This window comes from Podarcis raffonei, chromosome Z (assembly GCF_027172205.1).
Source record: "Podarcis raffonei isolate rPodRaf1 chromosome Z, rPodRaf1.pri, whole genome shotgun sequence".
Classification (NCBI taxonomy): Eukaryota; Metazoa; Chordata; class Lepidosauria; order Squamata; family Lacertidae; genus Podarcis; species Podarcis raffonei.
The window spans coordinates 8,558,496-8,573,194 of record NC_070621.1 but is presented as its reverse complement, the minus strand read 5'-3'; the positions used below and the strand labels follow the sequence as shown (position 1 = coordinate 8,573,194).

The 14,699-nt window shown below is 45.2% G+C and overlaps 1 protein-coding gene across 3 annotated transcripts in view; it reads right to left on the bottom strand.

Moving 5' to 3' along the window:
* The window catches only part of TNC (tenascin C), an 83,826-nt gene that overhangs the window by 33,969 nt on the left and 35,158 nt on the right, over positions 1-14,699 (bottom strand). For all 3 annotated transcript variants that reach the window (XM_053373405.1, XM_053373403.1, XM_053373404.1), the window contains exons 4-10: positions 13,686-13,949; positions 11,773-11,888; positions 11,514-11,670; positions 9,260-9,529; positions 7,524-7,709; positions 7,024-7,113; positions 3,772-4,035 (exon numbers count right to left, since the gene is read on the bottom strand). In XM_053373405.1, coding sequence (XP_053229380.1) covers positions 3,772-4,035; positions 7,024-7,113; positions 7,524-7,709; positions 9,260-9,529; positions 11,514-11,670; positions 11,773-11,888; positions 13,686-13,949 — 1,347 coding nt within the window. The remainder of the gene's footprint in view (positions 1-3,771; positions 4,036-7,023; positions 7,114-7,523; positions 7,710-9,259; positions 9,530-11,513; positions 11,671-11,772; positions 11,889-13,685; positions 13,950-14,699) is intronic.

Genomic DNA, 14,699 nt, shown 5'->3' with positions numbered 1-14,699 from the left:
CAGCCATAGCTCAGCGGGAGAACATCTGCCTTGCATGCAGAAGGTCCCAGATTCAACCCTGAACATCTCCAGGTAGGGCAATGAATGTGTCCTGAGTGGACAGCTATTACCAGGCAATTGGGGACAATAGTGTGCTAGATGGACCAATGGTCTGCTTCACTTTAGGGCAGCTTCCTATCTCCCTAAATCATACCAGATGGGAATGCTTTCTTGGATGCTGACTGGGGTAAATCTGTCTTCTTTTCTACCTAAAGAGATGGACCTGAAACCTCAGGAAGTGGCTGTTAGTCAGTATTGACAGCACAGGGCCTAGATGCAGTGGTTTTCTTTGTCCCAGGAATCAGCCAACCCTTTACAATGGAGCAGGAACTTCCTGCTGCTGAGGAGGTGAAGAGTATGAAGCATTTTTACTGATGTTAATGAAAACAAGTAGAACTTTGACTGTCTTTGTCTCAAATGGAACTATACTTCAGTCCTTGAGCAGAAGGAGTTAACCAGAAGGAGAGTCAGTGTGTCCTAGTGATTGGCATGCCAGAAAAAGGGTGGGGGAGACTCAGCTTCAAATCCTAAGCTGCAGCTATGAAGCTAAGTCTACCCTACCTCACAGGGATGTTGTGAAGACTACACTGGTGGGCAGGGAATGTGTTTCACCCTGAGCTTCAAGGAGGAAATGCAATTTAAATCCCTATTGTTACAGTGGGATTTGAGACCATCTCACTTAATCTGGATCAGGGCCTTGGAACTATTCATACCATTTCTTTTTCTAGTACCCCAATCCCACAAAACATATCCAACTAAGTTCTGCTAAGAGTAGAGCCACTAAAATCAATGTACCTAAGTTATTCATGTTCCTTATTTTCCAGAGTGTGACTGACATCGGCTGCGGCTCCTAAAAGCCCACTCATGTTTTGCTTTGGAGGAATGCTATCAAATTGCCCCCATCTTTGCTTCCATGGGTTGTTCCTGGGGGACATCAACTTAAGAATCACAGAAGCCAATTCAGAAGGCAAAGCCTGGGTTACTCAAGCTGCCTGATGCTAAAGGAGTACAAAGGGACTCAGTGTCATTTAACAGCAGAAGGGGTGAAGCAACATGTCTTGTATGATTTGGCTCAGGATGGAAGATTCCTTGCCCACGTTAGAGGCAATCAAGGGAATATAATAAGGGAACAATCACCTCCCTGAGTCACATCCCAGCATCCTTCTGGGCCCTTGTTTGAATGGTCCTCCTGGTGCTTATATATTGGGACAAGGGCAACTTCATTTGGAGGCAGAGGGAGACAGAACAGTGGCTAGCAGAACTTTGATGCAAGTGCTCCTGTACTTATCACGGAGGGACCCTAGCAGCAGCGGAACCAACTTGGGCCCCAGGTTATGGGTGCCCAGTGCATATAACGTCATGATGTCACGTTGCGATGTGATGTCATGATGTCACACACATCCCCCGGCCTCAGAACCCGACTTCCTGTGGCACCAGAAGTCAGGTTCTGAGACCTCACAAGGCCTAGTAAAGCATCTCTGAGGTCTCACGAGGCCTCGGACATGACTTCCGGTGCTTCATGAGGCACTGGAAGTTGAGTCAGGGGCCCTGCGGTGTGGGTGCTCAGGCACCCAGAGCCCCCTATAGTTGGCGTCCCTGTCCAGCAGGAAGAGGTAGGGAAGAAATAACTCTGGCCTGGCGATCACTGATAAATAAAAAACAAGAAACCCCTAGGGGGTTTAGGCTTTGATGCCAGAAATGTCCAGATTTGGACATCTGAGCTCACTTGTTTATACAACTTTTGCTCAGACCTCGTTTATACAATCCCTAGAAGAATATGGAACACAGGAAGCTGGCTTTTACTGTGTCAGACCTTTGGCCCATCTAGCTCAGTATTGTCCACATAGGGTTGTGACCAATGTAAGTCCTATTCAGAGTAGACCTACTGTAATTAATGAGCATGACTAACTTGGATTCCTTGATCTAAATGGGCGTGCTCCCAGTTCAATACAACTCACTGACTGGCAACAGTTCTCCAGAGTTTCAGGCCAGAGTTTCTTATAGCCCTACCTGGAAATTCTGGGGGATTGAACCTGGGAATTTCTACATGCAAAGCATGTGGTCTACCACAGAGCTACAGCCCTTTCCCCTGGAAGATAGGAAGCTGCCTTGTACAATTGCTCAATCTAGCTCGGTATAGTTTACACTGGCAGTGGCTGTCCAGGACTTCAGGCAGGAGTCTCTCCCAGCCCTAGCTAGAGACACCAGGGGTTGAATCTACAGTCTTCTGCATGCAAATCAGGTGCCCTACCACTGAGCAGGAATGGGAATACCCCTCAGAATCTGGACCTTCCTCATATAGAAGTTGACAGATAAAACTAGGCAAGATGAGAGCAATGAATACCTTCCCACCATCCCTTTCCACAATAGACCTTTACGTACCCAATAATTTATTTCATGCAGAGAGATTCCAGTTATTTATAGCATGTGCATTTTTTAGAATTTTGCCTTGGCAGATGGTTAAAAGAAACTGTCTGCCTTGAAATTTTCAAATGATCAGTATTGGATATGAGAATCTAGAAGAAAGCCCTTTCCCTTCCTTGTGGTCCCTAAGTACTCAATACCTAAATGGGGGAAATCTGGAGCATGTGCTAATTTGGGGAACATCTGCATTTCACTGTCCTGGGTTCTCAAAACCAGATGGGACTATAGAGGTGAAGAAAAAACCTTCCATATGGTGTTAATGATCTGCCCATGCCAGTCCCCCACCATCAAAGAACTCTATTTTTTATTGCTGAAACATAAAAGGAACAATGGGGATTTCATTAACATCCAGACACTAATCTGAATATCAATGCACATCTTGTAAATATGTACAGAAGGAAACTTTGATCTTGTTACTTCTTTAGCCGCACAGACCACCAAAACTGGAGCTAAAGACTTGGAGTGGCTGGCTGGGAAACTCATTCCTGAAAAGTTCTTTCCTAGAAAGAAGACGCTGTTATCATATTTATGGCTGCAAGCATTAATCAGATGTAAGCTTATGCCTTTGATGGTTTCTCTCCCAGTGAATGAGCTTTTGCATGACAAGGGCCATATTCACATCATACATTTAGAGCACTATAGCACCATGTTAAACAGTCATAGCTTCCCCCAAAGCTACCAGTCCCAGACTTCCCAGTGAAGAGAGGTTGATTGTTAAACCACTCTAGAAACTGTAGCTCTGCAAGGGGACTGGGGGGGTCTCCTAAGAAATGTCAGCACCCATAATGAATTACAGTTCCCAGATTGTTTTTAAAGTATCTATTTAAAGTTGTATCATAGTGCTTTAAATTTTAGGTGTGAATAGGGCTAAGTTCAGTCTGTCCCTAACCTGTCCCAAGTCAATCTAGAAGACTATTTATGTGGCAACTTGCATCACCATGCAAATAACCGCACAGTGTCCTGGTTCCATCCTTTGCAAAAGAGGCATGTTACAGGGCTCAAAGCATATTTCCTGCTCATGTGCCTGCCCACTGGAACTCTAGAAACATTAAAATATGCAAACATAAGTTGGAGCAAGAGGGAAGTGGGGCTGATTGCAGAAAAGGCATATTATGGGCTGCCTGTCTTTTTTTTTTTTTGTCTGCTGTACCCACACCCCATAGGAATTTAAGCCTACAATTTGGTTGGAGGCATGAACTGAAGGGTCAGAGCCAAGGGGCTATTGGCTTCAGGCCCTCAGCCATGAGCCGTAAACCATTGTGCAATCCAAGAACCTATTTGGAGAGATGCAAACACAAAGGCACGTACCAGTAGAGCCAACCACTGTTGCAGGCTTGCTCTTGTGCCTGCCCTTCTCTGCCACAAGGTTGATGGTGTACTCCGTCCCAGCATCTAGGGACCTTAGGATGTGAGACGTGCTATCGGCAGGAATCTCCATTTCATTCTTCCTCCCATCAGGGGTCATGTAAGTAAGGCGATAGCGATCAATTTTAGCCCGGGGTATTTTCCACCGCAAAGTGAGAGTTGTCTCAGTAGGATCAGTGATTTCCAAGTCCTTGGGACGATCCAGATCTGTGTGCAAAGAGAAATAAGAGAATTGTAGAGTTGGGGGACCATTTTGGGCCATGTAGACCAATCTATTTAACAAGACTCAGTTAATGAACAATTGTGTTTGGGTGGAGCTGGAGCAGTATATTCTGTTGATCCTGTTCTTCTGGACTACAAGCTGTGTAAAAAGTGCAGAGAGAGGTTGAGTCTCCTTCTACTGAGAACTGTTATTGGAAGATTCCCAAACATTTGGTACTGTATTGCTTAAGAGATGTTTCCTCCTATATTACTGAAAGGGTCGCAAAAGGGTTGTTGGGGTTGCAGGGGTGTGGAAGCAAAAAATGTAATGCATGTTGGGTACAGATACCCCCCCCCCCCAAAGTGAACAGTATGGTACAAGTCCGCTCACCTTCTGTGGTGGGCAGCATTGTGGCCAGGTATCCAGGCCCATGCAGTGGGGGGACAGGTTTTGACACCCCCCTCATTGCCATCTCAGCCATGTCACCAACGTTTGAATTGCAGCAAGGGCAAAATGACCTCAGTGCATTTTAAGCAGCTAATGTGATCATACCCTTAAACACATTACATCTAGTCCTGACTTCAAGGGCAGCAGAAAGTATTTATCCTCTTCAGTGTAACAATCCCATGGATATTCAAAGAGTAATACCATTCTTTTAAAATTTTTGAATCCCCTTTGGCAGGTTTGGGAAACCTCAGGCTGGAGATCTGAACACAGCCCTCAAGACCTCTCTCTCCGACCCTCAAGATTGGGATACTTCCCAGGGCACACCCCTCACTAGTCTTGCTTCACAAACTCCTTGACTCTTTCTGCCTGGTGAAAATGTGTCTTCCTTGAACTCTAATAATGCAATTATCAGACTGCCTACATGGAGGAGATGGAGGGGTATGTGTGTCTAGAAACTGTATAATGGTGGCATTTACATGTGCTGTTCAACACACTTCTGTATCTGGCCCTGACTCCATAGACCTGTGGCCCTCAAAAGGTTGCTCAGAAGGGAATGTGGCCCTCAGGCTGAAAAGGGTTCTCCATCCCTGCCCTATGATGAAGTTGTTAGTTGCTCAAACAGCATTGCCTCTGCAAACGCTCAGATAGATCCTGTTGCTTGGCTGCAATTTTGTATGTGCTTTTGGGACACATTTCCCAATATAAGATACAGTGGTGAGCAGATAGCCTGCAGTTCAGACCTGGCCTAGTGACAACCACTGGTTGACCACCACTATTAGTGATTTGAAAGAAACTTTTTAGTCCATGCCAATGTCCTCTTCAGAAGTGGCTTCAAGAGGGAGGTAAAACAGCCCTGCCCACATACCAGTTTTCTGACTCCCCTCTCTATTCCAGGACAGGCAGAGTGCCAGTTAGAAATTTGCTGATACAGGAGGAAAGAGTGCTGTGTGCTCCAAATTTACGTGGCTTTATGCATGACAGAGCCTAGCAAGCTCTCTCTGCAATTTTGAAATGTACATATATCCGCAGAACGTTGGCACGATATTTATCCATTTTTTGAAATCACTGGTCTAGTTCAGTCCTGGGAGCTTTGTGCTCTGTAGTCCCCTTTGTATTGAGAAAGGTATTGGTTCTAATCTAGATAATGTGAGTTGTACTCTTAAGAGTGCAGAAATATCATTTGTGAAAGTATGTGGGATATTCTGAATGTTCATTCACCTGGTGCCCAAGGTAATTTAGCACTTCCTATGTGAATGCACACTGCATCCAACAAAAACACTGGCCTGGTTTGTATGTAATAAGCAAACACGTAGGCTCCCTGACAGGAGAATGAAGCCAATTTGCTTCTCCCCAGCCATTTTGGTGCTGTGCTGTGCCAAACTAAGCCATGGTTTGCCTCAGCATGTCATCCAAGCTTTGAGCCAGGATTTAGCTCTCTCCAAACAGACAGGTTTGCTCTATAGTTTACAGCTTGTGGAGAGAGTTAAAGCACAAGCCCAGGTTTGAATGACCCTCTAAGCCAAACCACAGTTTAGCTAAGCATAGCAGCAAAGTGAGCAGGGAGGTGTAAGGCAGCCATGATCTCCTCTCTGGAAAACTGCACATTTGCTTATTTGCACCATACCACTATTTGGCTCAGGGTTACATACAAATGGGGAAAATGTGGGTTTCAAAGAGGTCTGTCTACAAGTTTTGGAAACCAATATCACAAGAAGGGAACCCCAGCTATACACGCAAGTCCTGGTTTAAGTGGGCTGTGGTGATGGTCTCACTAACTGCCAGCCCATTAGAGAAAAAATAAATGATAATAATACTTAGAATGATTCCTGTTTTCACTGGCTCCCCTTATTTTTCTAGGGCCCAGGGGCCAAATGTGGCCCTCCAAGCCTCTCTATCCAGCCCACAGGACTCCCCCCCGCCAGGCCATGGACTCCTCCCCAGGCCATATCTTCTCCTCAACGCCCATCTCTCAGCAGCACTGCCTTGTGACTTTTTCAAGTGCTTTTGCCTGAATTGTATGTGACATTGAATTGTGATTATTCCCCTTTCTTCCCTGGATGGAGGATGTTGAAAGGTATGTGTGTGTTTAGAAACCTCTCACTTCTGCAAAGCTGGAATGGAGCCTACTTTTTGCCTCTGGCCACACTCACTACTAGCGTGCATCTCTAAAAGGGATGCCCCTGAGGGGAAGCATCCCTTGAGCTGGAAAAGCTTCATTACTCCTGTAATACTGAGTGTTTAATGGAGACTGTCACAGTCAGGGTCATGCTGCAGCCCTGGGTGACAATACTTGAATCAAGACCTGCATAATGTATTCTGTGGCTCAGGAACCCAGGCATCAGTATCTTAAGCTAGGAAAGATGGAGAAAGTATTTATATTGAATCTGGACAATACAAAGGCTTTGTACTGCTAGTTGATCACTGCTGCTACTCCTTTCTGTGTCTGAAGAGGGCACTGAAGCCTGGCTACACATACAATCCACAGCCCCGGGGTTCCTGGCAGGCAATTTGTTTCCTATTATAAAGAAGATGAGACATTTTCCTACCAGTTCCAGCATTAATAGTGGAAGGAGAGCTCTCTTTGTCCTGCTTCACAGCTGTCACTCCAATGCCATATTCTGTTCCTGGCCTGAGACCTAAACAACAACAGCAACAACAGAAATAGCTTTTTATTCATGTTGCCATTTGATTAAAGAAGTTTCAATTAATTATATGTTCTTAAACCAGTCAATTAATATATTAAACAAGTATACATTTTCATAGGAATAAAATCTTAGTTGTGAAGATTTTAAAAGTGCAATTATTTATCTTTTATATTAAACATATATGTTTTGCCATCTCTGTGTCAGTCAAAAATTTGTCCCCTTCTTAATTATGTTTAGTAAAAAAGATTAACAAATTGTGAATGCCACAGCATGATAGGATTTGTAATCTTATAACTAGCCCTGCATGATAAGATTTGTAGTCTTAAGAATGCAATTCAAGCTTGAACTTATATAGACATTTGGTCCAACAGTAACTTGACTACCTTTCAGGTGAGCCATACCTGTGAGTGTAGCTTTGGTTGTGGCTTGGTCACTTCTGGGTACTGTGACTTCAGCATGATCTCCACCAGAAATGGGGGCATACTTAATTCGGTAAGCTTCCGGTGTTGCTTGGCTGTTCTTCCATTCCAGGGTAATGGTGCTGTCTGTCTGAGACAGGTGTTTCAGATTTTTTGGAGCATCCAGTTCTGGGCAGAAGAAGGAAGGTGGTTAACTGTTAGCAAAGTGTATGCAGAACTGCAGGGGAAGCTTTGGGCTTAACAAATGTTAGGACATGTTCCCCATTAGTGACGGGCAAACTTCCTTCTGCTCTGTTCAGATTTGGTTCAGCATTTATGAACTATCTCTTTCTAACAGCACAGTGGTTTCTGCCAAGTGGTTTCTGCCAATGCCAAGCCTACTCACAGTAGACTCATTGGCATTAATGGACATGACTAACAGGTTCATTCATTTCAGTTGGTCTACCCTGAGTAGAACCTATTTGGATACAACCCAATACTTTCAACCTTGGTATGTCAGCATAGATAGGAAACCTGTGGCCCTTTAAGTGTTGCTACACTACAATCCCAGTGAACACTAACCATTAGCCATGTTGGTTGGTGCTGAAAAGGATTGGCATTCAGCAACATCTGCAGACTGCAGGACTACAAGTTCCCCACCCTTGTGATAGAGCAGTAGTTTTTGGATTAAATCCCAGGGTGCCTTGGTGTTCCTCAGAAGATTCTCAAGAGATTCCTCAATGTGGTGGCACACCAGTGTTCCCAGTACTCCCAAGCATTTCCAGAGAAGTGTTTCTGCAGATGTGCTTTGGGTGAGCTTTGGTGCACATCTGAAGTTCATGTGGAGCAATAGTGATGCTCAAAGGCTTAACTAGTACACTGAATGTGTCCCATGGACTGCTCCATAATGTTCTGCAGTGCACCATGGTTACAAGGCAGGTATTTGTTGTCAGAAAAGTAAAAAAAAAGGATTGAATCAATTATCTGAAAGTAGATAGTTTTAAAAGGAATGGATTTAGTGCATAGTAGAAGTCTGCTCTGAGCTAGCAGAGCTCAAGGGCAACATGCACTGGCCTCTGCAATCAGCCAATAGACCAAGGCCCACTGGGGGGCTGTTCCCCCTGTCTCCCAGGAAGAATGTCATGGCAAGAAAGGGACTAGCCTGGACTCATCCATTGGCTGAAGCAGCTGCTGCTGCTTTGCCAGAAAAGGACACCCTGTTCCAACTAGCTGTTGGAGTTCTTGAACTGGAACTGTAGAAGCAGGTAATGGAAAAGAACACTCTGGTCCCAACCATTGGCCAAAGAAGCAAAAGTCATCAGCTGCTATTCAGGCAAGAACTCCAGCAAGAGAAGACCAGCCTGGTCCCAACTTGTAGCTTATGGTTTACCAGTTTGCTCTGCTCATAAACTTTGCTTTGCCAAGTGATCTGGGAGAAAGTCAGATCCAGTACAATTAATACAAGACCTGACAAGCACATAGAGCTGAAAAGGGAAGTGGGAAAGTGTGTCTGTCTTCCAACTTCCTCCCCCAGCTCTATGCAGTTCTCAAGGGATGAAAAAAAGTAAATTCCTCACCACCTCATGACTAAAAGGGCATTGAGTGAGAGGGAGCTCAGTGGGTCTATTGGCACCAAAGTTATAATTCAAGGACACCATTGCATCCATCGCTGCCACACTGGAAACCATGGTAGGTAGGTAGGTAGGTAAGTAGGAAGGAGAACTCTGACCACTTATTACCTGTGACAAAGGTTTCCGTCACAGGGTCACTCTCCATATCCCCACGTCGGGACACTAGGGTCACCTCATATTCGGTATGTGGTTTCAGATTCCCAATAGAGTATTGGCTATCATCCTTTGAGAGGTCGATGGTTGTTCGGTCCCCTGGGACATCCTTGGGCCCAAAAGTCAGCTCAATACCATCAATCTCAGCCAATGGTTTAAACCATGTGATCAGTGCTGTAGTGTCTGTAACATCATTTGCCTCGATCTGGCTGGGGGCATCAAGCTCTGTTGAGTACGAAAAAGGATGAGACAGGGATTTAGAATATTTGCATACCACACAACTCCTTGATGAATAGGCTTTTTAAAGGGTTCAAAAATAAATTTGAATGAATTGCAAAAATTATCTGGGGTGGGGGTGTGCAGAGACCATACATCTCCATCTCAAAACAGTCTTCATTTTCATTTAATTAATTAATTAGTTGGCTAGTTAATTTACCACATTTTCTAATTTTCTCTGTACTGTATCTAATAAAACTTCATAAATTGTTTTCCACATGTGGTGAGCAGCTATTCAATCTGACAGTTGCTACAGGCACATGCAGAGAGCCCCCCCCCCCTTCAGTACTGCTGCCCACTCACTAACCCTCTGGGGAAATCCATATTCTTTTTGCAGCAGCAACGAGAACTGCAGTGACATAAAGTGCCTTTATTGTTCCTCTTTACTGCTGTAAGAATCTAGACACAGCAGGAAGGTGACCCAACAGAAATACAGAGAGATAGTTTTTTTAATGGATGACTCTACATCCTCCACAGTTCCATTGTATTCTTCCTTTTCCTATCCCAATGTGTTTCAATATTATGTCACTAGTCTCTCCAACAGTGTTGGCTCCCAGTTCTTGTGGGGCATCTTGAAGGAGGCTGTCAGTGGGCCCCCAGCCCTTGCCTTTCAATTAGGCCTCCTCCCCACTATGAAATGAGTAGCCATCCTGTTAGATGCAGCCCACACTATGTGAGAGGTTAAAGGTAAAGGGACCCCAGACTGTTAGGTCCAGTCGCAGAAGACTCTGGGGTTGTGGCGCTCATCTCACTTTATTGGCAAAGGGAGCCGGCGTGCAGCTTCTGCGTCATGTGGCCAGCATGACTAAGCCACTTCTGGTGAACCAGAACAGTGCACGGAAACACTGTTTACCTTCCCGCCGGAGCGGTACCTATTTATCTTCTTGCACTTTGATGTGCTTTCGAACTGCTAGGTTGGCAGGAGCTGGGATCGAACAATGAGAGCTCACCGTGTTGCGGGGATTCGAACCACCGACCTTTCGATCGGCAAGCCCTAGGCTCTGTGGTTTAATCCACAGCGCCACCCGTGTCCACCTATGTGAGAGGTTAGGTGACTGCAGTTCTGAGAAGCAAATTATCTTTCCAATTGCTGCCCGTTACATTGTGGAGGTGAGGAGGGAGGACATGTGAGAAAGGTTTCAACTCCCATGACTTCCCCCAGCTTGAAACTTTGCTGCGCAGAAGACACCAATGTGCACAGAAAAAGTAACAGGCCCTTTAAATAAGATTATACACCAGTTATCCAACTCCTGAATTCTAAAATGAACTGCTTTTGGGCAGGCTAAGGCTTTGACTGAGTCAGATAAAGACAGTCTCATATTGCCCAAGTTTGAGTTGGGCTATCTGGAGTGTTCTGCAGCTGTTGAGGGGCAGGGTGTCTGGTGAGAAGAAGGAGCTCTTCTTGCATGGGCCCTTTTCCAGCAGTGGAAGTTAAGAGGAAGAGGTTGGTTTGACTGGTTTGCTTTCTCCCTTCCCTTTCACAGCAAAGGCTCTAGTGTTTGCTGTCACACCTTGGCATCTCATTTTCTCACTATGGAAAGAGCACTGATTTTTCAGTATTCTGCAATTGCAGTCTCTATTGGGAAAAATAGATTCAAATCAACTAAGTAGTCTTTAGTGTTAAAATGTTCTCCAGTGATAATGCTTGTGGTTTGGATATAGAGTACTTCATTATGCTTTTGTTGATGACCTTGCTCATCCTTTGTTTGGTCAGAAGCCTCTTGAAGATTGCAGCAACTATCAGTTTTGACAGTTGCTACAGTCATCCACTGCAAATGCCATCCATTCCAGCTTCTCTCAGCATTGCTGCTTGCTCACCTTCCCAGGGTATCTATTTTCTTCTTGCAACAAACAAGAGAAGCAACTCATTAAATAGTCAGACTAATAACTGGCACAGTCACCTGGAGGCTGATCACATTCAGTTGCTACTTACTTGTTGTTATTACCCTGGAGAGGCCAGGTCCTCTGGTTTGATTCTTCACAACATAAAGAGACACATTATATTGTTGTCCTGGTGCCAAGCCTGGTTGCAAATACGATGTTTGAGGCTTCTTTAGACTGTTCCTGATTCCCACATTGTCTTCCTCCTTCTGCAATGCATAAGTTAAACAATTGGAATTTAAAGAAGCAATAAATGTAACCAGGACCCTTCACATCACAAGGGACCCACTATAGGTCATATCTTTTCTTACCAGGCTGTTAAAAACAATCTCCCATCCACTGAATGGGATGTCCAGGGGGTCCCACTCCACCTCCACTGATGTCTCTTTAATAGATTTGAACTTCAAGCCATCTGGAGCAGGCAAATCTGGAAAGCAATAGCAGAAAGCAGATGCATGAGGCATGGCTTCAGCATTCAAACCATATTCATTAAATATATATATAGAAATACCCCCAACACTATATGCTGGAACACTACTTGAAAGCCAGTAAGCTACAAAGAAGAAATCTGACATACTGGGAACACACTATCAAATCTTTTCCCTGTCATTCTTGAGGAAGGCCCAGGATTTAGGACTGAAACAAAGCAGTTCCTCCAAATCCATCAACTCATTGGAAGGTTGCAAAGAGCCACATTCCTGTTTGCAATGTGGGATGGGGCATGTCAGTATGCCTTTCAACCGATGTCAGCGACTGGGCTCAATAACTGGTTCTGCCCCGACTGGGCTAGGCAACTGGAGCACTTTCAGAGACCTTCCAGTTCTGGAAAGCAGGTCTCAGTGCACTGGACTCACAACTGTGCATTGTGAGCACCAGACTCAGCAGAGAATAAATAACGCGGAAGCTAGCTGTGAAGCATACAGTCGTACCCCGCAAGACGAACGCCTCGGAAGATGAAAAACTCGCTAGATGAAGGAGTTTTCTTAGCCGCTTCGCAAGACGCATTTCCCTATGGGCTTGCTTCGCAAAACGAAGCTTGCCCCGCAAGCTCCGGGGATAGCGGGGAAGCGCAGCGCGTCTTCCCCGCTGTCCCAGGACCTCTTTTGAAGCAAGGGGCGGCGGGGAGAAGATTGCTTCTCCCCGTTGCCAGCCCCGCAATCTACGGGGACAGAGGGGAAGGCGCGCGCGCCTTCCCCTCTCTCCCCGGACCCCTTTTGAACCAAGGGGCGGCAACGGGGAGAAGCGATTCTCTCCGCTGCCCCTTCCCTTGCTTTAAACAGGTCCGGGGACAGAGGGGAAGGCACGCGGTGCTTCCCCTCTGTCCCCGGATGGTCTCCATAGGAACGCATTGATTGATTTTCAATGCATTCCTATGGGAAACCGTGCTTCGCAAGACGAAAAACTCGCAAGAAGAAAAAACTTGCAGAACGAATTAATTTCGTCTTGCGAGGCACCACTGTAACTTCTTTTATTTCTAATAGCTACTGCAAACTAAAGAACTTCTGGCTTGCATGAGTGTTACAGCTCCCACTCAGCCATCTAGTAACTACATAGATAAGACTCTCTCCACACACAGAGTCAGGCAGGCAGTCAGGAGCGGAAGAGAAGAGCAGTTTCCACCCCCTCTTTTCTGAAAACATGAGATCAGGAGATTCTTGCAATGGGAGGGGGTGAAAATATCAACAGGGCAGGAGGGGGGGGGCTGTAAAAATGGCTTAAATCTTTTCATGCTCTGCTCCTTGGCCCATTTCCCCCCTTTGCCTACATGTTGTCATTCCAGAGTAAGAGCATTGCCTTCACTCAGGTTTGGCTTTCTGATGAAGTGCCTTCCTGCTTGGTTCTGCAAGGGGCAACACAGAGAATTAGGAGGAAGAAGCTGATAGGCAGTTCTACCCTCTGGGCTGGTCCTAAGTAAAAAAGGTAGGCAAGTGAGAGCTGGCAGGGCAGTGTCAGGCCCCATTCACCTTACTGGACCAGCCTCCTTTTCTAAATAAGATGTGTTTTGCACTTGGCTAGTATTGGAGAAAGGATTTCTGAACCAGGGGAAATGATGGTTGCCCCAACTAGTACCCACTTAATTACATCTGGGCTCATAACATAGAAACAATAACATAGAAGCAAACAGCAGTGCACCCATGTATTCCATCCTGATTTTACAGGAAGGTAAGTGTTTTGTAGACAAGCAAGTTAGTTGAACGGCTCAGCTGGGCTTTAATGTACTTACAAGTGGCTACACGGGCACTAATTGGGATGCTCTTCTTGTTCTTCAGGATGGCAAAAACACGGATGAAGTATTCCACACCAGGCTCCAGCTCTCGGATGGTGGCTGACGTATGGTTCCCAGGCACTCTGAACTCAAAGTCTAAGCCACCAGTTCCGGTAGGGATGTAGGTGATGAGGTATTCAGTGACCACATTTTCATTCTTCCATTCCAGGTTGACAGTCTTGTCAGTCACAGCTGTAACTGTCAGATCTTTTGGAGGCAATACTAACAAGAGAAATTAAAAGATAAAATAAAAACATGTACTATGGCAGAGAATCAAATGGCATGTGTTTTTAAAACTGAGACACAGATCATTTGCCCTGCTAAGGGCTAGGCTGCATGATCAGGGTAGTCATTTTGGACTGGAGGTGGGGAATCAGGGTTCTGATGGCTCCCACCAGCACCCTATGTACGCTAGAACCTGGATTTCATATTGCTTGTTGTTTTTAGAGGGGAAAATGCTACCCATACCCTGCTGTTCAACATAGTACAGTTAAAAGAGCTCTCTATTAAATGTTTGTGCTGAACCTTTAGCTCGTTTCTAACTTTGAAGCCATCTGCACTATGCATTTAGAACAGTATCATAGCACTTTAAACTGTAACAGCTTCCCTCAGAGACTCTTGAAAACACAGCTTGTTTAGGGTGCTGAGAGGAGGTTGTTTTTCTCTTCACTCTAGCCTTCTCTTACTTCCCCTCCATGCTTTAAAGCTTGTGTTTTAAAGTGCTCTTTTTGTTGTTGTTGCTCCTGAGCTTTCCCCACAAAAAACCTGCTCTTTACAGCTGAATTGGAGGAAACGGAAATTCACAGAAAACCCAAATTGCTTTTCATTGCACTTCAGTTTTAAAGAGCAGGTTTTCATAGGGAAAGCTCTGGGGAGGAAAAGAAAGAGTACTCAGGCTTGGAACTTTAAAGTGCAGACCTCTGCCTAGAAAGTGTGGGGCAAAATGGGCCAACGACAAAATGGGCCATAGAT